This window comes from Mustela nivalis (genome assembly GCF_964662115.1).
Source record: "Mustela nivalis genome assembly, chromosome: 5".
Lineage (NCBI taxonomy): Eukaryota > Metazoa > Chordata > Mammalia > Carnivora > Mustelidae > Mustela > Mustela nivalis.
In genome coordinates this window covers 78,175,920-78,202,208 of record NC_139024.1, presented here as the reverse complement: position 1 = coordinate 78,202,208, position 26,289 = coordinate 78,175,920, and the positions used below count along the sequence as shown (strand labels likewise).

Here is a 26,289-nt window from a genome sequence, read left to right as displayed (position 1 = left end):
CACATAGAGCAGTAGAAGAAATGAAATATCTTCTGCCTGGCACTTGGCTAATGGTGTGGAAAAAAATTAATTTTCAGAAGAGCAAAGAATTTCCCCACTGGAATACATTTCCATGGTTAGAAAAGCAGTTACTGCTTGGCTGTTTACGGATTCTTCTGAAGTCCTGCTGTAACTGTTCTAAAGTCAAAGAACTCTCACCACCCAAAGAAGTCGACCAGTCAGTACACTCTCTCCTACCTCCTTCCTTTCCCAGAGTTGGTTGGCAGATTCTGTTGCTTCTCTTTAAACACAGGGATATAGCTATCCATTTTATTGAACTCAAATGGACATAAAATTCAATTTCTTGTGGCCAAGTTACTGTAAGAGTGTCAGCCCCTAATTGGTATAGTCAGCATTATTTAGAAAAAATGATTTCTTTCCATGTCTTTGTTATTACCCTTTCCTGCAAGACTCCTCCTCTCCTACTTTTTGTTTTAGCCATACTAGCACCACTCCTCTTGCTCCAGTATTGCTTCTTCCTCTTGCCTTTCACAATGGTACTAGTCAACACTGGTTGCTCTTTCCACTAAACACCTATGACACTTGAAATAAAACCCCTCATTTGACAACAACCCAGTACAAATACTATACTTAAAGGCACACTGCCTGAAAATAAAGAAGCCAGCTGAAAAATGTCAGTTTTCTTTTTTATTTTACTAGTTGTTGCAATTTATTTTAGACGGATGCAATATTTCCCCTACTTGAGGATATTGTAATTAATTCATATTATATACTTCCTTGCTATTATTAAGCATATTCACAAACATGCTCCATAAATGGAAGGTGGCAAAGAGCATATTTGCTGAATATCCAAAAAAAGTATAAAAGATTTTTGACACTATATATTAAGTTCGAAAAGTATTTTAATAATCAAAAGGTGAAATAATACAAAATTTTCTGATTTCTTTCCAACTGCTTGATTAGCAATATAAAGATAAAACATTAAAAATATTTCCTACCTTTAAAGGAATAGTTTATCATTTAAAGAAGCAATTACATTAGGATAAAAAAATCCCCAATTCATTCCAGGGAAGTGAACCAACAAAAAATTAATATTGGTTAAGACTTGGAAAGATACTTGTATAGATTTACAAACTGCAAATGTGCAGAACTTTGTTCATTCCTCTTTCTTTAAGGGGATAAACAGCTAAACTAATTTGATTTTTCCAGATCTGCAAATTTTATAATAGATTGGAATCCTGAGGGAACTAACAACAGATGGATGATTGTGTTATTCTAATTTCAGCTACCTTAGGGTTTAAGCAAGCTGTCACTTTTAAAAAGACAATCAATTTCTCATTTCAAGAAACATGAAAAAATATTGAATATATCCATCCAGAATTTTCTTTTTTATATCAAAACATGGTTTTTATTTATTTAAAGTAAATACAGGAAAATTTTACAATAGGAAATCATTGTTTCACCAGCCCCCCCCCCCAAAAAAGTGGTGAAGGGTGAGAATATCTAAAGCCATGGGAAGAAAATGATATTAACAACAAGTTTACTATATCATAATAACATATATTATACAATCAAACAGGAAGTGACTTTATTTTTGGCTGTACTCTAAAATTCCAGTGGAGAGCTATTCAGTTAGAGCCTTTAAAGAATTTAAATTCACATTTGGGGTTTATCTGCCTAGATAATACATTCAAAAGAGCCAACATCTGAGATCTCCCACATCATAATTTAGAAATTCTACAAAGGGCACTGAATATAAACACACTGAGCAATTAGTCTTGTTGAGTATTTAGATTATGTATACTACGTAATGTTAATTCCAGATTATCTACAGAAAATATGATACAACATAACAATGTGCCAAGGGGAGCTATAGAAATTGGAGATAATAGTGAAGACTAGGGAGATACCCCTCTGGCCATGCAAATCTCCATAATTATTATTTCTTATTTCCTTTCATACTCATAGACTTGACCAATAATCCCTGTATCTCTTCATATACATTTTCAGGTTTATTCATAAAGTTATAATTTTCTTCACAAATGTTTTTCTTCAAAACTCTCCTCACAATCTCTGTTTTCTTTCCTCTGCACATCAGTCTCTTGATTTTAAAAGTGATGATTATGCCTACTGCAAAGAGCAGTTATAGGGTTGAATAATATAATACACATTATGTACTTTGGCACACTATTTATCTAACAAGAGGTACTCAATAGGTATCAATTGACTTCACCTACCTTAATCCCTATTTAATGCTACCTTACATTTTCTTCTCATTTCTTTGTTCTAATTTTCTTAAGTTCTCTTTTATCCCTTTGCCAAATTTGCATTGAAGGGGCTGTTAAATAATTAGGTATATGTTCATATGTATACTTGTAAATATCAATATATTTAGAATTATTACACAAATGTATTGGTGTGAATACAGATGCTGATGTTACAGTTTATATATTTAATTCAATAAAGATATATCAAATACTATACTGAAGGTACAAAGGAGTTTGAGACATAATGGAATAATTTGAACTAGCCACATACAATATAATAAATATCAAAATGCTAGTTTAAAGTGAATATAATGAGCAGAAAAGAGGAACATCTACTTCGGAGTAAGAGGGAAGTGATCATTTTAGCTGCAACTTTACATTATCATATGGGGGAAGAAAAGCTCATCTACAAGGAACAGGAGAAAGTTTCAGTGGCATGAATGCAAAGGGGGCCTTTGATTAGTGGTAAGTAACAGGACCAGAAGGATAGGCTGGGCCAGACTGGAAGCATATATTTTTCTTTTTAAGGAAATATGATGTATAGTGTCTAACTTGAATAAATATTTAAATGAGGATTTCTTCAGCAAACAGAGAAGTCATATTACCCTTATAAGAGGAACAATATCCCTTGATTATTTTCATAAGTCTCTGCTACTTCTCTACTTTACTGACCCTCATGCCTGGAGATTCACCTCTGGCAGATTTCAGTTCTGCACTCTAGTTCATCCTTTACACAGTCACTAAAACAATCTTCCTAAAGTACAGATGAGTCAAGTAAAGCTTCTGCTCAGAAATCTCAGAGGGTTTAATCTATTGCCTATTAGAATTAAGACAAACTGATTGGCACTGTTTATAAAGTCCTCCCTCCTTCATTCTTTTAGGTCTTCTTTCTTTTGTCAAATATTTCTTAACACTGTCATTCTAGTTGCAGAGGATGTGACAAATAAGACATAAAAACTATGCTACAAGAGTTTACTGTCACATGAAGAATTAGACATTAAGTCAGAATATGAGAAAGACATGGCAGAGATGCATATTGGCTTTATATACTAAGCTGATGATTTAGCAATGTATATTTCCAGCCAACACCTTTCCCCTAAATTTCAGATTCAAATATCCAATGTATAAAAAATACATTCATTTAAATATATAACAAGTATCTATGAATTTTTTTTAAGATTTTATTTATTTATTTGACAGACAGAGATCACAAGTAAGCAGAGAGGCAGCCAGAGAGAGAGGGAGGAAAGCAGGCTCCCCGCTGAGCAGAGAGCCTGATGTGGGGCTCGATCCCAGGACCCTGAGATCACGACCCGAGCCGAAGGCAGAGGCTCAACCCACTGAGCCACCCAGGTGCTCCTAAATATATAACAAGTATCTAAAACATAACATAAAAGCAAGCTCTTCACTTCCTCTCTCCAACTTATTTTTTCCCCCATTCTTCTTCATCTCAGTGTATGATAATTTAATCTTTCCAGTGGCTTGGATCAGTAACTTGGAGTCTTCTTTGATTCCCTCTTTTTCTCACATGCCATTGTCAATCTGTCACTCAATTCTGTTGGCTCAATCATCAGAATATACCCAGAATCCAAATACTATCTCCCACTGACATCCACATCCAAACCATTATCACTTTTCATGTGGATCTTAATAGCTTCCTACTTCATCTCCCTGCCTTAGCCTTCTTCCTCCCTTCAATCTTTGCTCAACATAGCTGCCACAGCAATCTTCTTGTAAAAATGCAAATCAGAGCCAGTGTGGCTATGTTCAAGACCCTGCAGTGACTTTCAAAAACCCTCTATCATCCTTCCCTCTCTGACTTCAATACCGACAATGCTTCTCACATACTCATGTTCAGCCATACTTGTCTCTTTCCTGGTCAACAGCTGGAATTTCCTCTCCTGAAAACATCTACATATCTTTCTCCCAACTCTGCTAGTCTGAACACGATTTAATAATGTAACCCCCATCCCAAGCTAGCACTCCCTAGCCCTCTTTCCTGCTCGGCATTTCTCATTCAACACCATACTGTTTGATCTACTAAAGATTGTCTGTCTTCCCACAAGAAGGCAAGATCTTTTCCCTCTTTTGTTTATTGCTGTGTCTAAATGCTTATAAAAATTCTATATGCATTTCATAAATGAATGTGTCTTTGGGTGGGGGAAGGGAAAAGCTGGCAGTCCTGCTAATAGTTTAGTGTTCCTGAAAAATAAACAGAAGGCATGGAGAGAAAGACACTATGCCAGAGAGAAAGAAAAGGGGAAAAAATGTAAGGCTTTGGGTATCATGGAAAGAAGTTTAGATTTTATGCAGTGGTCCATGTGGATCTTCCAAGGGGTAGAGGAATGAGTAGGTCACATTTGTACTTCAAAGATCACTTTGAGATCAGCATAAAGAATACCTTTGAAAAGAAATCAGATTCTAATCAGCGACACCAGGAAAAGAGGCTGTTGTAATACCCTAGGCAAGAAGTAATGGTGGGGGGTGCCTGGGTGGCTCAGTGGGTTAAAGCCTCTGCCTTCGGCTCAGGTCATGATCCTAGGGTCCTGGGATCGAGCCCCACATTGGGCTCTCTGCTCAGCAGGGAGCCCGCTTCCCCCTCTCTCTCTGCCTGCCTCTCTGACTACTTGTGATCTCTGTCTGTCAAATAAATAAATAAAATCTTTAAAAAAAAAAAAAAAAGAAGGAATGGTGGCCTGAACAAAGAAGAGATCAATTAAGTAGATAAATTTGAGATCTATTAAGAACACAGAATTAACATAGTTTGGTAATTGAGAAGAAAATATGGACTTAGATCATTTTTCAGTTTCCAGTTTAGATGGACAGTAGATGACTGTATTGCCCACCAAAACAGATAATGTAGAAAAAGGTTATATGTTAATAAGGTATGATGAGGTGAGGGCCCTGCTGGACATTTCCAGTTTGAGGGTTTCTGTAGCACATCCAGGTGATGTTTACCTATTAAGCAGTGAAGCTTATAGTAAATCTCTGAATAGAAGATGTGAATTTTGAAGTTATCAATATATGATGTAGGTAAAATAGTACAAACAAACAAGATCCTACAGGATAATGGATAGAATCAAAAGAGAGGAAGACATTGCCTTAATGAAAAACAACTTTTGATGGGTATACAGGAAAAAAAGAGGTCAAAAGGAGTTATCAGGTTACAAGAAAACCCAACTATTTGCACAAAAGGTATTGAAAGATATTCACACTGTACAAAGCACAAAGTGAGAAATTTTTAAGATGAGAAACCTTGTGGATATTTTTAATCTAATTAGACAGCTCTATGAAATATTATTTTTTAGATAATTGTTTTTCAAATTTAAGATGCTCAAAACATACCTGTATATTTCACTGAGGGGAAGTAGCATTCAGAGAGGTTTTCGGAGAGATGAAGCACAAATTTTTCAAGCAATTCCAGTAAAGCTGTATTAAACAAGAGAAAAATTAGGATATTAAAGGTCAAGAATAATACATGATAATGTATCTCTAAAGTCACAGACTAGTAGATAAAAGTCATCTGAACTTCTTCACAGTTACACTCTTAAGGGGGTCCAATTCAAAACACATACCACTTTAATATTCATAACAATGTTTCTCATGTAAATTAAATTTTAATTGCTTCACTGAGAACCTATTCAATGTAAAACTGGAAAAGAATCGTCTGTTATCTTTAGATTCTCTAAGGATTACTTCAGAATTTGCTAAATGATTTTGATACAGAAAGAAAATCATCACTAATTAGGCTATATTATCTTATCATCATTATTCTCACATACAGAAAAAATTTTTCTTAACTCCAAGACCACAATCAAGGCATAACAACTCCCTTCCCTTTCAAGACAAGAACAGTATGATAGGTTTTATACACTTTGCAACTTTGTATCTGTTTGAGGCAACTGGATCCTAAGTAAACTTGTCAGTAGTTGGGTGGAGGGAAAGATGCAAAGGCAGAACACAGGATTTTTAGGGCAGTGACACTCTTTTCTATGACACAACAATGGTGGATAAATTTCTCCATTATAATTTTGTCAAAACTGATAGAATGTGCAAACACCAAGAGTGAACCCTAATGTAAACTATGGACTTTGGATGATAATGATGTGTCAATGTAGGTTTATTGATTGTAACAAGTGTATCACCTAATGTGAGATGTTTATAGTGGGGGAGGTTGTTCATGTGTAAGGCATAGAACATATATGGGAACTCTGTGTATTTTCTGCTCAATTATGCAAAATCTGAAATTGCTCTAAAAAATAGAGTTCATCAATTTAAAAAAAAGCTGGAAAAGATGCCTATCTATCAGTGAAACAATAAAGAACTGTGTCAAAAAAAAAAAAAGTAAGATTTTCTCTATTTGGTTTAGAAGGGACAATGATTCTTTCCTGGACTGGACTGATGCCATATAGATGATGCCACTATGACTGCATATATTACTCTCAAAATGTACACAATCAGTTGTATATATTTGCATATATTACTCTAAAATGTGTGTGTGTGTGTATATATATATCAAATATATGTAAATATATTTGCATATATTACTCTCAAAATGTATATAATCAGTTGTATTACTCTCAAAATGTATATAAGTTGAATTATACTTAATATAGTATATATTATATTATATTATATTATATTATAGTATAGTATACTATATACTATATTATACTATATACTATATTATATAGTATCTATATAGTATCCAGTAAAGAAATGTATCTATGAAGTAAATGATATGCATATGCAGAATATATATATTTTATATATTTTATTGACTGATCTATATTAACTATATATTATATATAATATATAATACATATTATGCATAACATGTATTATATATAAATACATATAATCTATATAATGTAATATACATAAATTATATATATATTATATATAATATATAATATAATCTACAATAACTATATTAAATAAATGGACCCTTTTTTCATATCCAAGTGCATTTTAAGCACATAAGTCATAAAGAAAATTAGTGTTGAACATGTAAAAAATGTAAAATCAAACAGGAATAACATGTGCTTTCCAACAATTGTAGCTCTGACAAGCTACATACCACAGTATTTTTTTTTCAAAGATTTTATTTATTTGCCAGAGAGAGAGAGCGAGAGCAAGCACAGGCAGGCAGAGTGGCAGCAGAGGCAGAGGGAGAAGCAGGCTCCCCGCCGAGCAAGGAGCCCGATGTGGGACTCGATCCCAAGATGCTGGGATCACGATCCGAGCCGAAGGCATCCGCTTAAACAACTGAGCCACCCAGGTGTCCCATACCACAGTATTTTAATGGCTTAAGACTAAAAAAAAAAAAAAAAAACAATTAATTACTGAACTCTATTCATATTCTGACTTCAAATTAAAATAAGTATTAAAAGGAATAAGAATATAGTAGTTGAGGGTCAGATAGGGCACCAGTATTGTCAATTAGAGTTGTTTAACTCTTCTATCTTCACATACATAGGGATAAATTCTCTCACTCACAGAAAAATCTTTCAAAGTTTTTAATCCACGAATCTATACATAAATAGCCCTTAGGTGAGAGCTTTCAACCTCCATGGGTTTGTTTATAAGTCATTTAATACAGAGAGAAAGAAATGAAACAAGATGAAACCGGAGAGGGAGACAGAACATAAGATAGTTAATTTTAGGAAACAAACTTGAGGGTTGCTGGCAGGGGGGCAGGAATGAGGGGATAGAATAACGGGATGATGGACACTGGGGAGGGTATATGTTATGATGAGCACTGGGTATTATATAAGACTCGTGAATTACAGACCTATACCCTTGAAATAATACAGTATATGTTAATTAAGTGAATTTAAATAAAAAATATATAGTCTTTTGAGATCACAATTTAAGAACATCTCAATGATTTTTAGAAAATCATTCTGAATTAAATATTACTAAAATGTGAGCTAAACATTAGTAACAAAGGTTATATAAAAAGTTTACTTTAAATGGAAATATCCATTTAACATTATAATTATTCTCATTTTAGCACAACCATATGGTTGCTACATGCTATGCACTGAAATAAAGTACCTAAGTTAATGGGAAAGGTCACAGCATACTGCTAATCAATTCTTTGAATCCTATGCCCAGAATCAGGTCTAGCCATCAGACAGATACCTAAACATACTTCAGTGAATTTGGAAAACTATCACATCTGTGGAGCTAAACACAATATGATTTGAAACTTAAGAGTTAACAGACTAATCACAGACTTTGCAAAGCACACTATTTTCTGGCAAGTACTGACCTTGAAATGCCAAATTATGCTATTAGATACATACACTGGAGGCTTTTGGACAAACTACTTCCACACTGTCCTAGGCAAAAATTATATCACCAAACTATCTGGAGAAGGTCCTGGATTTCTACTGATTCCAATAGATTCATTTTGCCCAAGAACCCTATGAACTTCCAAATATTTTGAGGGATAGGTTATAATTATAGAATAATAACAAAAACTGATCTATATATGGTAGTTGAACCTGTGGCTAAAATCTCATTGGCACATCTAATTAATCACACATAAGTGTAGCCGAACTTGTATAATTCCTGGAGTGGCTATTTATCTCAGTATGACTAACCACTTGTCAATTCACCGAAAATTTCATCATCTATAATTCAAGGAAATTAGTTCATATCATGAAACATTTAACTTTAAACACAAATTATTTTTTAATATTATTGTCCAGAAAGTAAACTATAAAATACTTTTTTCTTAAAAATTTTTTAAAAATATTTTTTGTTAAAATCTTCAGTGGATCTTTTTATTTCAAATGATAGACCTGGAATTTCTAGAAAGGCTTTTAGATTATAAGCCACCTCTTTTAAACATACTTATTCCATGGGGCTACAACACAGACTATAAAAACAAAATGTGTAAGACGTGTGTGTGTGTGTGTGTGTGTGTGTGTGTGTGTGTGTATACACACATACTCACTACAAAGGGGCATGGGTTTATCTAATGAGGAAAAACTGAGGACAGATTATTCAGGGATACTTGGGTATAACTGCTTTCTCCCTTGGCACTGCTATCACAACAAAGCTGGTTCCAAAACTAAGATAGCACAGTGTTTGTAAACATGCAAAATTTCTCCTGGATTCATTCCTTTTTAATTCTTTATCTTTGATCATTTTAGCATATCATCAGATCATAAGATAATTACACTAGAGACCCAATTTTTTTCCCAATCAATCCATCTTGCATGTAACCACCAGAGGTTGTTCCTTGAACACTTGCTTATTCAAGAAGTAAATCATGGCCGTCATCTCCTTACCCCATGAAGTTAACACTATGCTCATAGGTTTCAGGCAGTTTACAATTTTACTGCACCCAACCATATCCACTTTTTATACAAATTATTATGAGCATATTCAGATTATTTTTCTCAATGATCTCAAGTAGTTTACATTCACTTTCCTCTACATTTTTTAAGAAGACTTCTTTTGTATAATTACAGAATCTCATGAAGTTGTGAGGATAGTACAGAGATAGAGAACTTCCTGTATCCCTTCATTTAGGATAGGTCTGCAGTTGACAAATTATTCATCTGAGAATATCTTGATTTTCTGTTCCTGAAGACTATCTTCAATGCATAGAGAATTCAAGTTAACAACAGTTCTTTCTTTCAGCGTATGAATGTCATGCCACTTCCTCTGTCCTCCGTCTTTTCTGGTGAGAAGTCCATGGCCAATGATACTGATTTTCCCCCGTAGGTATGTTGTTTCTCCTCTGCTTTCAAGATTTTTTTGTCTTTAGTTTTTAGAAGTTTGACTATATTTCATCTTGGCGTGGATTTCTTTGGGCTTACCCTGTTTGTGGTTCTTGAATCCACAGATTTAGATTTAGGTTTCTTGATAAATTTGGAAAATTTTAAGCTATGTTTCTTCAAAGACATTTATAGTCCTAACCTCTTTCCAGGTCTCCAATGACACAAATGTTAGACCTTTTGTTATGGTTCCACAGGTCTCTGCAGCTCTATTAATTTTTTGTTTTGTTTTGTTTTTCAGTCTATTTCCTCTCTGCTGATATCTTCAAGTCACCAATTCTTCCCTCTATCCATTTTATTGTTGGACCAATACATTTAGCTTTTTATTTTGGTGATAGTATTTTCACTTCTAAAATTTCCTTTTGGATTTTATTTCTTTGATGATTACTTTATAATTTTAAATTTGTTGCAGGTGTGAGACTAATACATGGGTGGAGGGAAAGGTGGAAGTTTGGGCCTGTTAACACTGAGTGATAATGAAACTCCTTAACTTTCTAAGTCTCCTCTGCTATAATCCTAGCAAGGAGCAGCAAGGGTATACCATTACTGACAAGTAAGGAGGGAAGTCCAGGCTATGCCCAAGTCTTGCTAGCAGGATTTTCTGTGGTGTCTGGCTGGATTAAAGTGGTCACTTCCTACAAAAATGTGTCTTGATAGCTACCCCTTTCCTGGTCCTTTTGCTAGAGAGAGTAGGCATTTATTGACCCCCACCTTTTTATCCTGCATCTAATGGCATTCTTAATCACTCATTCTAGGATATAGGAGGCAAAAAGAAAATCTAGGGAATTCATCTCTGAGCTGCCCATAGATTATATCACTAGTCTCAGAAAATAGAATTTCTCCAACAACAAAATATAAACATTTTTATTTCCGACTTTTAATTTTATAACAAATGATATAAATATGAAAACTATAAAGCATGGCTAATGAAGTTGACAACTTTAGTTTTCCAAAAAATCTACCTTATATTTCCATTAGAACCTTTTTCTTTGATCTTTATTCAAAATAATGCTAATTTCTAAATGATAATTTTTAGAAAACAAATGCACATGTAAATACTTGAATATAAAATAATTTATTTGCTAGTTTAGGAAACAAAGCTATTCCCCCAAAATAAAATTTCAGTTTCCTTAGGAGTGACTAAATTTACTCGGCTAGATGTGGCAGAGTTTCAAAATATGTGTCAATTAAAAAGTCTATAAAGTTTCCAAAAATATAGCAGTATGGTATATTCAAGTGAAAGCTGGTGAAACCGAGCAAATACCTAGTTAAGGCAGATCAGTCTTTCAACTGATTTAAAAAAAAAAGGTTAGTAGTTTCTCAGATTTCAGTATTTTTTTTGGCAGTTTTTATGCTGCCTAAAATTTTATTGTCATTAAGGGGTGAAAGTCAGTGGGCCTCTTTTTTGCCTTCTCTCTGGCCCCCAGCTTCCCTGCATCTTAGATTGTAATTTTTGTTTTCTAGGATCATAAGTTTCTCAGAAGTCAATGGACTTCTGGGATCAGTATTATGTACTCCAGACATGTCAACACTGATCTTTAGGAAATACAGCTTTCATTAATACAATTTTCATAACAAAAATACCCCCAAAATTAAACAACATACTTACTACTTCCACTGATTATATCAGGTTTGGCCTTCATCATTTTGCAAAACTGTCTTCGGCAGTTTTCTATCCACTCAGTTTGTTTATCAGACATTTTGAAGCATAACAGAAGTTTGCCAAGATCATTGTCTAATAAGAAACATGGCATGTTATATTATTATAATGAGATGCTAGAAACACTGAAAAATAAGTATTAATGTTAAATATGTAAACAATTACAAATTCTAGAAATAGTATTTGGCTTTCAAAAGAAAATACATTTTTCTATAATTACATCTTATGCCATCAATTATACTTATAAAAAGCCTATAAAATGAATTCATTAAAAGCTCACAAAATGAATTGACTTATAACTATAATTCTTGAATGCTCTTCTCATATGAACATGATTCATTACTGATACCTGAAGTAACAGACATCAAATAACAGATGTGATAAATGTAACATTTCACTATATAGACTGACATGAATTATACTCATGCACATTCAGACACAATTTTATTCACTTCTTTAAACCAAAAAGAAAATATAAGTACAGAAAATTTCTAGTCAATTATTTAATTCCACTTCTTGCAAAAATTATACCAAAAATGAGTGGTGCTGAAAGAGTATCTATGGCTAAAATGTAACTTCTTGGGGCGCCTGGGTGGCTCAGTGGGTTAAAGCCTCTGCCTTCGGCTCAGGTCATGATCCCGTGGTCCTGGGATCAAGCCCCACATTGGGTTCTCTGCTCAGCAGGGAGCCTGCTTCCTCCTCTCTCTCTCTCTCTCTCTCTCTGCCTGCCTCTGAGCCTACTTGGCATCTCTGTCTGTCAAATAAATAAATAAAACTTAAAAAAAATTAAAAAATAAAATAAAATATAACTTCTTTCTAAGCAATTTAGAGAATACACAGCAACTTCCATTTAATTTTTTTTCCACTTTAACTTTAATTTTATTCCCATGAGATTTTTCCATCTTCCATTTTAATATCATTCCCATAAAATTTTATATTAGAAAATATCTATAAATAATATATTAAAAAGGATGCAGGTGTCCTTTAAAAAGGGATATAGAAGCATACAGGTATAGGTAGTCACATAAACTCATACCTTTAAACACTTTCCTTGAAAGAGATTTTAGAATCAAAAAGAAAAAAGAGCCTTTTTAAAATAAAGGGTCGGGGACATCTGGGTGGTTCAGTTGGTTAAGCGGCTGCCTTCGGCTCAGGTCATGATCCCAGCGTCTTAGCATGGAGTCCCACATAGCGCTCCTTGCTCAGTGGGGAGCCTGCTTCTCCCTCTGCCTCTGCCTGCCACTCTGTCTGCCTGTACTCACTCTCTCTGACAAATAAATAAATAAATAATCTTTAAAAAAATAAATTAATTAAAATAAAATAAAGAATCAAAGTCCTTATGCCCCTGCCCAGTGATATGTCTGGGAACACTAACACTACAGAATGTATCTGCCAAATCTCTCTTTCAGCTGATGAATCCTACCAGGAAGATAAGAGTGGTCAATGTAATATTAGGAGAGAGTTTCAATCACACAGTCCTCATGGTTATGATATCTAAAATAATATGTTTAAGTATATAAATCATAATTTATTTAAATATGTCCCTATTTGACATGTAGGTCAGAAAGAAAAATAGCCACCTCTCATGAAAGCTACATAGTCTTTTATACAGACACGAGTATACAAATAAATATATTCAAACATATGCATACTCACACAAGTATACATATGACCCAGAACGAATTGTGTTATTGAAAGGATGTGTAATTCAGATATTCAGTTCTAATCTATTCTCTTTGAATATTAAGATCAAGTGATCCTGTAACATTTCATAAATAGCTTCAATCAGAAGCAATAACTAGAGAAAAATTAACGTTATTAAGTCAAAGGAGAAAATTCTTCTTTTTAATAAAAACTCTCAAAACCTTTAACCTAAACCCAAGAAATACCAAAGCTGATAATTTTGTTGAAAATTATGTTATTAATAACAAAGTTATAATGTTAAATGCACCTTAATATGAATTAAGTAAAAGACTTAATTCAACAGCATTAAAGTAATTTTTTATAGTTTCTATTTAGAATATCTACATTACTTATTTTCTAAGAACAAACTACCTACAGCTTAATAAGAATCACTAGTGGCATATGATTGCAAAGACAAATGCGTTTTTCATCTGCTTCCTCCTCTATATCATCTTTTCTATCCATGTATAACCTTTTATAACTACTACTACCTCCTTCAAGGAGAAGATGCCCATGTAGTTCTTTTGTAAATTACCTACTATTGAAGAAATCCTGTATTATCCATTCCCTCTTCCCTCCTGCCCTACCCCCTCCTCTTGCCCTCCTATTCCTTCCACATTTGCTATTCTGTTTTGCTTTTTCATCATCTCATCCTAAGAAAAAGAGCACAAGGCTCCACAATTGTAAATAGTACTAAAGCAGCAGATGTGATATGCATGTGAATCTACCAGCTGGTGGAGGAGCTCAAGGGTCCAATTCACTTCAAAATTAGAATTTAGGCTGAGCCAGAGACAGAGTGACTACAAAGACTCCTAGAGACAATTTGGTATATATATATATATGGTTACATTTCCCCAGTCAATGAGGGTGTGAGCTTTTCAATTTGCATTCCTCACACTTAAAAATATTTAGTAATCTGATATAATACTAATTTAAAAATATGTATATCTGGGATATTTAGGTTTGAGGGGAACAATGATTCCTTTACCTCCCCCTCCAAATCTGGGACCGAGTAGTAGACAGGAGAAGATGAATGGAGTCCAAGAATTGTTAGTACTGAAACAGCTAAAGTAGACACCATTACTTGGATCCACTGCCACACTGACTTCCAAATGTCTCCCCTAAACAGAACTAACCTATTTAATCACAGACAACGATAGACAACTAAAGGTCTCTGCTAAATAAAAGGCACCAACATAACCTAAAGATAGGCTAACTTGAAAGTACAGCCTACACAAGTAGGTTAATCCAAGATTTTCCAACCTTCTCCCAAGCTACCTCACCAAACATTCTTCCTACCTTTGTGAAGAATAAGTGGGCAAGTTCAGAGAGAGGCCAATTGTGTTGGACCAGCAAAGGTCCTTGGACAAAGAGAATGAGGCAAGAGGAAATGGAATCACAGGAATGGTACTATAGGAATACAATAAAGCAGTAACTGTGAGTAAAGCAAATATGAATCTGATGTTTTCCCAAAATTTCTATGTTTATAATAACACAAAAGAATTAAAACCCAGAGTTTTGCTTCTGACTACAATGCAGGTACTAGGAAGCCTTGCTGTCCTGTTGTAAACAACCTGAAAACTGAGTAAAATATAACAACTGTTTCCAAACATTAGGCATCAGGCAGTACACAGGACTATTTTTCCTGAGAAAAGGAAAACTAATGTGGTGAACTTTACAACTGGCCTTTTTCTTGAAGGCAATTTCAAGATCACTATGCAGGAAGGAGGATGATGCTATGGAGGTCTTGCAGAGTTGAAGAGACAGAGTCAATATTCAGAGATGGAGGAGGCTAAAATTTGGGGATCATAATACTGAAAAGGAAAAGCAGAGCAAAGAACTACAGAAATCTATGTAGGTCCTTGTCAAGCTGATTGCAAAATAATCAGCTAAGCAAATAAAGAATGAAAATCCACAAGGCTGGGCAAAAAACAGTTTGGAGCTTGTAAATGAACAATTCCCAGAATACACTTAGTGCTAGCTGATGCCCAAGTTCCAGAGTGAAGAGTCCTTTAACTACCAGGTAGTCCATAAAGGTACCAGAAAACTAACACCTTAGTAGTAGAGTTAAATTAACAATAGAGGCAACTCTACACCACCATAACCAAAAAATGAAAACCCTGAAGGATCAAGCTGAGCCATGAATAACTTGACAGAACTCCAAAAACATGTCCATTACTAAAGAAAAACAAAATCCCCCATTCAACAATGTAAAGTAAATGACATCTGATATTCAATAAAGAAATCACTAACATGAGAAAGGGGAAAAATGTGGCTCACAACCAGTAGATAAATCAGCTAATAGATCCGGAAAGGACTAGAGTGATATGATTAGCAAATATGTTAAAGAAGCTTTTTTAAAGTCTTTAAGTATTAAAAAAAAAAATGAACAGAACCAAATGTTTTGGTACAATTTAACCAAATTGCACTTTATTGATACTGGAACCGCATTTGGTAAAAAGAGATAGCAAATGGTACATGTGCCAACTTGGATGCATATCAAAACCATTATCCTGAAAGAAACCAGGCACAAAGTTTCCTATATGATTCTATTTGTATGAACTGTAAGTATAAGAAAAACTAATCTTTGGTAGCTGTTCTCAAGGGGACTATGTTTTGCTCTCCAGGAGTTAGTTCGGCAGTCTTTACAGACATTTCTGATTGTCATACCTAAGAGTGGGGAGTACAGAGAGAGTTCTACTAGCATCTAGAGGGTGGAGACCAGGGATGCTACTAAAAATCCTACAAGGCACAGAACAACACCCTCTGGCAACAAGCAATTACCTAGCCCAAAATATTAATAGTGTTGAAGTTGAGAAATCCTAATCTATAGCAGTGGAGAAAAAAAAATCAGTAATCACCTGAGGCTGGGAATAGAGAACAGATGACTGCAAAGGAAAAAAAGAAGTTTTGTGGAATCATGAATGTGTTATATATTTGATTATGGTGATGCTGATGTGTACACAGACATGTCAACATTCAAACTATTTTTAAAATAGATGTATTCTGTTGATATAAAAATTGATTATATATACATATGTGTATGTAAATGTAGGGTATAATTGAAAGTGACAGTGACTAAAAGCTTCTAAGCATATTACTGTCACTAAAATAAGAACAATTATAGTTCCTAATTTGGTATAAAGTCTGTATAAGAACTCAATAAACTTTAATTAAAAGTATAGACATGTATTGTGAGATTAAGAGTCACTTAGGGTATGTGCTTTGGTGAGTGCTGTGAAGTGTGTAAACCTGGTGATTCACAGACCTGTACCCCTGGGGATAAAAATATATGTTTATAAAAAATAAAAAATTAATAAAATAAAAAAAAGTATAGACATGTATAAAACGATTCATTTAAAGAACCCTTGTCACAATTTTATAGTAAAGTGTTTTAAAGTATAAATTTTTAAAATCCTCATTGTTTTATCTTCTTATGAGGTTCTAGCTCCTTTCTGGGTTCAATCCAGTCTCCTGTAATGAAATGAATACTCACTTCTTAGGGTTAAATGAGAAAACAGTTGATCTATTTCACCAAGAAGAATCCAGTTTTATATTCTCAACACTGAACACAATTTCTTTCTTAACTTACATTTCTTATATCAGCTGTTTTTATATAATTACTACCCTACAATATCATTTTTAGAGAAAGTACCATATCATAATTTAGGTTCAGTGTATTAATAATCTAGTTATAAAGTTACCATGGTCAAGTACTGTTTTGTTTTCCCAAAAGTGGTTTGGTGTGTCTAGTGAGTATATGTACTTCTTCTCTTTGCTCCTTCAGACCACTATGATTTACAAACAATGCAAAGTTGGAAGAGAAAGTAAAAAATCTATCCTAAACTCATTCCTTAAAACCATTAAGAAAAATGGGAAAAGAAGGGGGAAGAGAACATCAAGTTTCATGTTCACCAATCACAGCTAACAATATTTCATATTTATTTATTTATTTAAGATTTTATTTATTTACTTGAGAGAGAGACAGTGAGAGAGAGCATGAATGAGGAGAAGGTCAGAGAGAGAGGCAGACTCCCCATGGAGCAGGGAGCCCGATGCGGGACTCAATCCCGGGACTCCAGGATTATGACCTGAGCCGAAGGCAGTCGTCCAACCAACTGAGCCACCCAGGCGTCCCAATATTTCATAACTCTCAAATTCTTTGTTTTGGTGAGCACTATACTCTTTTCATACTTGAGGATACTGAATAGTTTTTTCTCAAAAGATCATTACAAAGAAATGTCATATTGATTATAAGATTATTATAAACAATATAAAGGGAATCTCAATTTCAAAGGGAGTAAAATATAAGCTCAATATAAATGCAGAGAAAAACTATTTACACCAAAAACTTTTAGTACTTCTTTGCTAAATGCAATTGTGAATGCCTACTTTACACAGAATATCAACAAATTCTACAAAAGAAACAAAATAAATGGAAGATTTCATTAACTAGAAATGGATCCCCAGGTTTAATTCAGATAATCACCTATGTCTTATCCTGAACCTTATTTGTGTAATATTTGCTTTCCATTTGTATTTCTGCTTACCTTCTTTCATGTACTTTAACATAGTCATTTCAGTGTACTTTTATTATAATATACAAGGGAAGACTTTGGAGTGGCCTCTGAGAAGCAACTAAAAAGATGCCCAAATTCTCTATATATTAGTTCTCTGTCCATCTCTAAATTTGGGAGTTTCTAAATTCATTACACATTTCAATTTATTTGAACTATGGGAGCTCTTAATACATGGCATCTGTATTTTACACGTTATCCCTCACTGAAAGTTATATCACTTTTTCTTTTTAAAAATATGTAATAATCATTTACTATAAAAGATTTACTATAAAACATTCACTTTCCCCTATCACCTGCACTTAAACTAGCAGGTGATCTGTTTCCCTGGTTGCCACAGATATATATGTTGCAAACATGAAGTAATACGTACATGAAAATAAGTTTTATTATTCAAAAGTAAATACTTATTCTGATTTGTAAGCTAAGTATCTCAACAGATGCAGTTCAAGATTTACTACACTGAAAAGAAACCATAATCTCATACTCCTAGTCCCCTCCGTTAACAGAATGATGTCAATAAAAGTCATTTACCTTTATCTGCAGAAAATAAATCTCAATTAAAAGGTTAGAAACAATAAGAAAGAAGATTAAGAAGATGTCTGACTTACATAAAGGCCTAAATAAGCAGTTGATAAAAGACAGAATTCATCACTAAAAATATTTATAGACTGACTATAGAAGCAAGACACAATTCAAAAAGCTTTTTAAAATCAGAACACATGATATCCATCATTACGTTACACTGTATTTTATGTAATGCCATACTATTTTCAAAGTACTCTTACAGTTTTCCCTATGCATTCTGTTCTCAGTAGACTGGAGAATAAACGGTAATCCTAAATCTTACATAATTTATCAGAATAGCAATGAAATAATCCACTCAACTTGTTAATTGGATAACTTTCACTCTTTTATTAAAATGTAGTTGCTATTATGGTTCATCTGTTCTCCTTTTTTTCCTCTTAAAAAGTTTACTTCTACGTAGGTAGGATTCCAATTTGATCTATACTATTAGGATTACATAATGGATTGTTATCCCATTTGTAAATTTAAAAAGACAGGGAAATAATTCATCAAGGACATGGGCATGGACTTAATTTCTTAAAAGACAGAAATTATCAAAGTGTCAGCAAGAAGTAGTATCACTGAATAAAGGATTAAACCCAGTAAGGACACAAACATTTATTAAACAAAATCAATATAGATTCATGAGAACATGTCTTGTTAAAACAAGAACATTGTCCCCATGACTAAATTACAGAATTTGTAGTAGAAAAAGCTAAATTTCAATATCATTTCATGCAAATTATTTAAAATACCAGCAAGTTTTGAGAGCTAGGATAAAATATGTTGGTACAGTAAGAATGTAAGTACAAAACCCATAAACTTAACTGCTCATTCACTGCACGATGCCTAACTCCAGAGACAGAGAACATAATACTCTTGTTCTTCAGTTCCATCTCTAATTTAGAAAGTTTCTCTATTAATACTTGTTTCTTTCTACTGAACAAAATACAGTGCAATGATTATCTTATAAACAGTAGTCTGCAACTACAAAATGTTCAAAGTGAATTTATATATAATACCTATCAAAAAGCCTTTTATAGCCCCAAACATATTATTAAACATTGCCAATAGTTTGCATTTTTTTTTCTTAATGAAGAACCAAATCTATGCAAATAATATAGATTTAAAATAGTGACTTAACTCAAGTTTCTCACCTGAGAAGAAAATATGGTCCTCATGGACATTTGATCAGTACCTGGAGCTTAATGATTCAACATATATTTTATACCAAATTCATCCAGAGCTGAAAATGTACAAACTGAAAATTAAGTTTTAACTAGAATTCACTTCAGTTTTGTATAATATCCTCCTTCCTTGTCCTATTAATTTGAAGGAAGAAAAACTACTTCATGCTATAGGGGAAAGATAGTATAGTGAGATAGTTATATCTCATAGATAATGAACTTTAAAATGATCTGTTTTCTCCTATAGGAATAATATCATCTAAAAATATCCAACTAAAAATATCTGAACAATCAGACTATAAAGATTTAACATTATGTGGTGCATTCCATCAAAAGGAATGATTATCACCATGGAACTTACTCCTTTATATACTATTTTAAAGAGAATGTTTTGCCAGACAGAAATTCAATTTCCTATCAGATAAGTAAAAATGCAGAGAGGAAGCAGTAAAACTAAAAAGATTAAATTTGGAGTAATCACAGAATAAAGGCCATATATTTTTTGGTTATTTTTTCAGTTGTGGAAAAAAATGAGATGTAATGCTGACAATGTATACCTTTCATGTGCTATAAAAACATAAAGTACCACTTTGTAAATGATAAAATAACTATAAAAAGATGTCTTCTTCATGAATGATATATACAGAAGTCTAACTCAAGGGGCTTTATAACTACAAAGCTATTGATATTCTAGAAAAATGAGTGAGACCAGAGATTATTTTAGGTTTGAGTCAAAACTTCTAAATTTACATAGTAGCCTGAAAGGAATTCCCAACGTCCACTCACAAAGATTTGGAAAATAGAGTTTGATGATGGGAAAAATAGAGAAGAAATTCAACAGACATCTATTATTGTCTAATACCTACAGCAGACAGCATTTTTGTCTAATGTAAGTTACACTGCAGGGCAACAGAGAGTGAACAAAAACATAAACTCATAGTAAGGAACAGTGCTATTAGAGGAATCCACAGGCAGCAAGACAGATAGAAGTAAGGGAAGAGGTATTTTAGATAAGGTGGAGATAACACATCTCTGAAGAAGTAACATTCAGACTCAGCATAAAAGCTTAAGAAGGAATTACCTGTGTAAAGAGGAGAGGTAGTACTCTAGGAAAAGAGAATATCAAGAGCAAAGGCCCAAAAGTATAAACTTAATATATTCTGAGATATGAAAGAAGTTCCCCAATCATATATCCCATAAGGAATTTATATTCAGAATATATATATATATATATATATATATATATATATATATATATAAACTCTTACAACTCAATAATAAAAAGACAAAGCATTAAAAAATAGGCAAAGGATATGAATAGGTATTTTTCCAAGGAACATATATAACATGAAGAGATACTCAACATTATTAGTCATCAGGGGAATGCAAATCAAAACCACAATGAAATAGTGCTTCATACCTACTAGGATGGCAAGATCACAACAAATGATGATGAGTAGGAGGAGAAATAAGAATCTCATAAAACTGTTGGTGAAAAGGTAAAATGGCACAGCTGCTTTAGAAAAGTGAGCCAGTTCCTCAAACTATTAAATAGGGAATTACCATTTAACTCAGCAATTCTACTTCTAGGTATATATTCTAGAGGAAATAAAAACATGTTCAGGCAGAAATTTGTACAAAAATGTTTATAGCAGCATTATTTAAAGTCAAAAGGTGGAAACAACACAAGTGTCCATCAGCAGATACAAATATATAAACAAATAAATTATGGTATATGCACATAATGGAATATTATTTTTTTCTTTTTTTAATTAATGGAATATGATTTAATCGTAAAAGGAATGAAGTATTTATCCATACTACAACATGAATGAACCTTAGAGATGAACCTTGAAAACATTATGCTAAGAAAAAAGTCAGTCATGAAATACCACATACTACACTATTTCATTCATATGAAAAGTCCAAACTAGAAAAATCTCTATAGATAAACAGATTTCAGTGGTTGCTTAGGGCTGGGTGAAAGAAAGAGGTAAAAGAAAGAGGAAGTACTGGGTTTCTTTTTGAGGTGGTGAAAATGTTCTAAAGTTTTTTGTGGTGATGGCTATTAATATACTAAAAAAATCACTGAACTGCATGCTTTAAATGGGTGAATTGTATAGTATGTTAATTACCTTTCAATAAAGCTGTTTTTAACAAAATAAAACAAGACCCACAGAGTTATATAGAATATATAGGTCAATTATTATAGAGACAAAAGCCACGAGATGAAGTCAAGGGTAAGGGAGAGAAAAGAATGAGAAAGTGACACATTTATTTACACAGCTGGCTCACATTAGCTGTTAGTGTTTACTTCTTAGAAAGCCCAAAGAAGGTAAATGTTTTTCTTGTTTTGTTTTGTTTTGTTTGTTTTTTAAGGAAGAGCCTTTGGAGGGATATATGGGTAAAGAGTGACTATGGAGAACTTGCAAGGAACATGCAGAAGCTTACTTGCATTACGAGTAAGTAATGTATTTGAGGCTTTCAATGAGTAGCCATCTGAATTTAGATCAAAGAACAATGCCAGTGGCCCTGCGAGTCAATGCTGTGCTTTTACTGCTATGTTGGCCCTGTCAGGACTACTAGATACAACCCATGACACAAAAACTCACACTCTACTTTGAAGGTACCAGCCCCAGCTGAGTGAATACAGATCCAAATGATTTCCTGATAGAGACAGGCATTTCACAATAGTAAGGTATATAGAGTACAGATCTATAATCTAGAGTATAGATTACAGATGTAATCTAGATCACTGATTATTTTATAATTCAGCCTGAATAAACATTATAAAAGTAATTTAAAAACAAAATGAATATAGGATGTTAGAAAGGAAGAGCAAATTTCTTACTTGCGGTTGTCTCGCTAAGGCATGCTATTTAATAACAAGAGCATGCTATTTAATCCCTCAAGTCATTTTTATTTCTCAGTATGAAAGTACCAAATTTCTGTTCCGCTTTAGAGAAAGAAGTCCCATCCTGAACACATCAAAATGGAATGGAGTTGAACAGACTAGCCAATTAGGGGTATAACAATAACTCCTAGGAGATCTAAGTTTAGCTTAGGGAAACAAAGCAATCTGTTTTATTTTATCTCATGATCTGTTTCATATAGAAAAGACATTATGAGTCAATTTCCAGTAGTACACTTTAACAGCTCCTGAACACACTAACCTATACTGGCTTTTAACCACACTACAACTCTCCTTTCTCCAACTCTCCTTTCCCTTTTATCTGCTGCACAGGTAATAGTAAGTTACTGCACTCACTATATTCTTCCAATTTATCTAAACTCTAGCGTAACAGAAATATAATATTCCAAGTTATATATACCACATGAAAGGTAAATTTTTCACGAGTATAAGATTATTTATATCATACACACATTATTTATATATCACACATATGTATCACACATATATACATCAAACATATATATACACATGTGCACATGGGTACATATATACCTGTACAGGCTTATATATGTATACCCATAATGTTCATATATACATACACAAACAGATAATATTAATCACTAGCTTTTAAAAGGCTTTTACATTTTAAAATGGTGACCCTAAAATAGTACACAAAGAAAAATAACTGAACCAGATGATGTCTAGATATTCTTATTTACAGATGAAGATAAATTATCTAATAGCTGACACTAATGCCAATGAGCTAACAAGAGGCAATTTAACAGATGAGGAGATGCTAACTGTAGCAAGGAGGATAAATGTAGAAGCTGGGAGACAAATGAGAGGATGTCACCACGTGCACACAACCAAAGCTGATTTTTTCCCCCATAACAAAGAAATGATATCCCAAAAGTTTGCAGTGCAAATGGCAACTAAAATAACACCTATCAGAATCAATGAATCATTATTTTCAAATTTAAATAAAAAAGCAAAATGAAAAGTATAAGAACTCCTGTCTTCCAAACAGCTATGTTTTAAAGTATTATAAGCTTAAATACAGCATATTAAAATTGAACAATATTTAATTTATTGAGCTGAGTTTAATCAGAAACAAACTTTCAATTTAGCTTTAGAACTGTTAGAAATTCATTTGGCTCCATTTTTCTCACTGAGTTCACCAAGATATCTCTGTGATGTACAACCTGGATTAGCCACTGGTGCCTAGATCATTCTCTCCTGCTCAACAAAAACCAGGACCATTATTATTAGGAGGAAGTATTAGGTACTACTATTAAATTGAGAATAATGTCTTAGTCAGATACTTATATTTTAGGGATAAGCAGAAAGAACAGAAGTTTTGTCCAATATGGTAGGGAAATGTGGCATTAAAGAGGTCTGAAATGGTACTGAAGTAAAACAGAGCTTTGACAGGAATGAAGCCACAAACATACTGGGCCTTGTTAGCTGTGAAGCCATTGGAGGGTTTCAATTAAGGAGTAACGTGACGCAATCCACATTTCAACAGCATTACTCTGGTTGCTGTGTTGAGAACACATTGATTACTTGGCAGATTACTGTAATAATACAAGTGAGAGATGAGGGTTTTGCATGAGACACAGTGATTTCAGATAGGCAGAGTCAAGAGCATTTGCTGACAGATTAGATGTGTGTATGAAGACAAAGAGAAGTCAAAGAATGCCTTTAGGTTTATTGCATAAAGAACTGGAAGCAAAAGTTGCCATTTCTGAAATGAGTAAAAATAATTAAAAGAATAGATTTTGAGGGAGTATGAGAAGTTTATCTCTGATGTGTTAGGTTTGATGTGCTTATTAACCTTCCTAGCAGAGGTGTCAAGTAGGCAGTTAGATATGAATGCAGACTTCAGGGGAGGCATAGGGGTTAGATATATAAATCCGACCGCCCTCAGCATACTGGACAGTATTTTAATCATGAGATGTTCTCCAAGAGTAAGTAATGCTAGAAAGACAGGCAACTAAGAACTGAGTCCTGGGGCACTCCAAAGTTTAGAGGTTAGAGGGAAGTTAAAGATCAAACAAAGATTCTCTAATTTCCCTTTCTGTATTTTCATCGTTAGTGAATAAGAAAGCCACTGATTTCTGTACATTGACTTTGTATGCTGCCACGTTGCTGAATTGCTGTATGAGTTCTAGTAGTTTGGGGGTGGAGCCTTTTGGATTTTCCATATAAAGAATCATGTCATCTGCGAAGAGAGAGAATTTGACTTCTTCATTGCCAATTTGGATACCTTTTATTTCTCTTTGTTGTCTGATTGCTGTTGCTAGGACTTCTAATACTATGTTGAACAAGAGTGGTAAGAGTGGGCATCCTTGTCGTGTTCCTGATCTCAACGGGAAGGCTGTAAGCTTCTTCCCATTGAGGATGATATTTGCTGTGGGTTTTTCATAGATAGATTTGATGAAGTTGAGGAATATTTCCTCTATCCCTATACTCTGAAGCGTTTTAATCAGGAACAGATGCTGGATTTTGTCAAATGCTTTTTTTGCATCAATTGAGAGGACCATGTGGTTCTTCTCTCTTCTCACATTAATTTGTTCTATCACATTGATTGATTTGCGAATGTTGAACCATCCTTGTAGCCCAGGGATGAATCCCACCTGGTCATGGTGGGTAATCTTTTTAATGTGCTGTTGGATCCTATTTGCTAGGATCTTGTTGAGAATCTTAGCATCCATATTCATCAGTGATATTGGTCTGAAATTTTGGTAGGGTCTTTGCCTGATTTGGGGATCAGGGTAATGCTGGCTTCATAGAAAGAGTCTGGAAGTTTTCCTTCTGATTTCAAGCTTTATTACAAAGCTGTGATCACCAAGACTACATGGTACTGGCATAAAAACAGACACATAGAACAATGGAACAGAGTAGAAAGACCAGATATGGACCCTCAACTCAATGGGCAAATAATCTTTGACAAAACGGGAAAAAATATACAGTGGAAAAAAGACAGTCTCTTCAATAAATGGTGCTGGGAAAACTGGACAGCTATATGTAAAAGAATGAAACTCAACCATTCTCTTACACCATTCACAAAGATAAACTCAAAATGGATAAAAGACCTCAATGTGAGAAAGGAATCCATCAGAATCCTAGAGGAGAACATAGGTAGTAATCTCTTCGATATCAGCCACAGCAACTTCTTTCAAGATATGTCTCCAAAGGCAAAGGAAACAAAAGCGAAAATAAACTTTTGGGACTTCATCATAATCAAAAGCTTCTGCACAGCAAAGGAAACAGTCAACAAAACAGAGGCAACCCACGGAATGGAAGAAGATATTTGCAAATGACAGTACAGACAAAAGGTTGAACTCCTCAAACTCAACACACACAAAACAGACAATCATATCAAAAAATGGGCAGAAGATATGAACAGACACTTCTCCAAAGAAGACATACAAATGGCTATCAGACAATGAAAAAATGTTCATCATCACTAGCCCTGAGGGAGATTCAAATTAAAACTACATTGAGATATCACCTTACACCAGTTAGAATGGCCAAGATTAGCAAGACAAGTAACAACATGTGTTGGAGGGGATTTGGAGAAAGGGGAACCCTCTTACACTGTTGGTGGGAATGCAAGTTGGTGCAACCTGTACCCC

At 33.9% G+C, this 26,289-nt stretch overlaps 1 protein-coding gene across 2 annotated transcripts in view; it reads right to left on the bottom strand.

The window, feature by feature from the left end:
- TBC1D32 (TBC1 domain family member 32) overlaps positions 1 to 26,289 on the bottom strand; it is a 248,907-nt gene that overhangs the window by 46,369 nt on the left and 176,249 nt on the right. For both annotated transcript variants that reach the window (XM_082730010.1, XM_082730011.1), the window contains exons 27-28: positions 11,673 to 11,798; positions 5,613 to 5,696 (exon numbers count right to left, since the gene is read on the bottom strand). In XM_082730010.1, the coding sequence (XP_082586136.1) occupies positions 5,613 to 5,696; positions 11,673 to 11,798 (210 nt within the window). The remainder of the gene's footprint in view (positions 1 to 5,612; positions 5,697 to 11,672; positions 11,799 to 26,289) is intronic.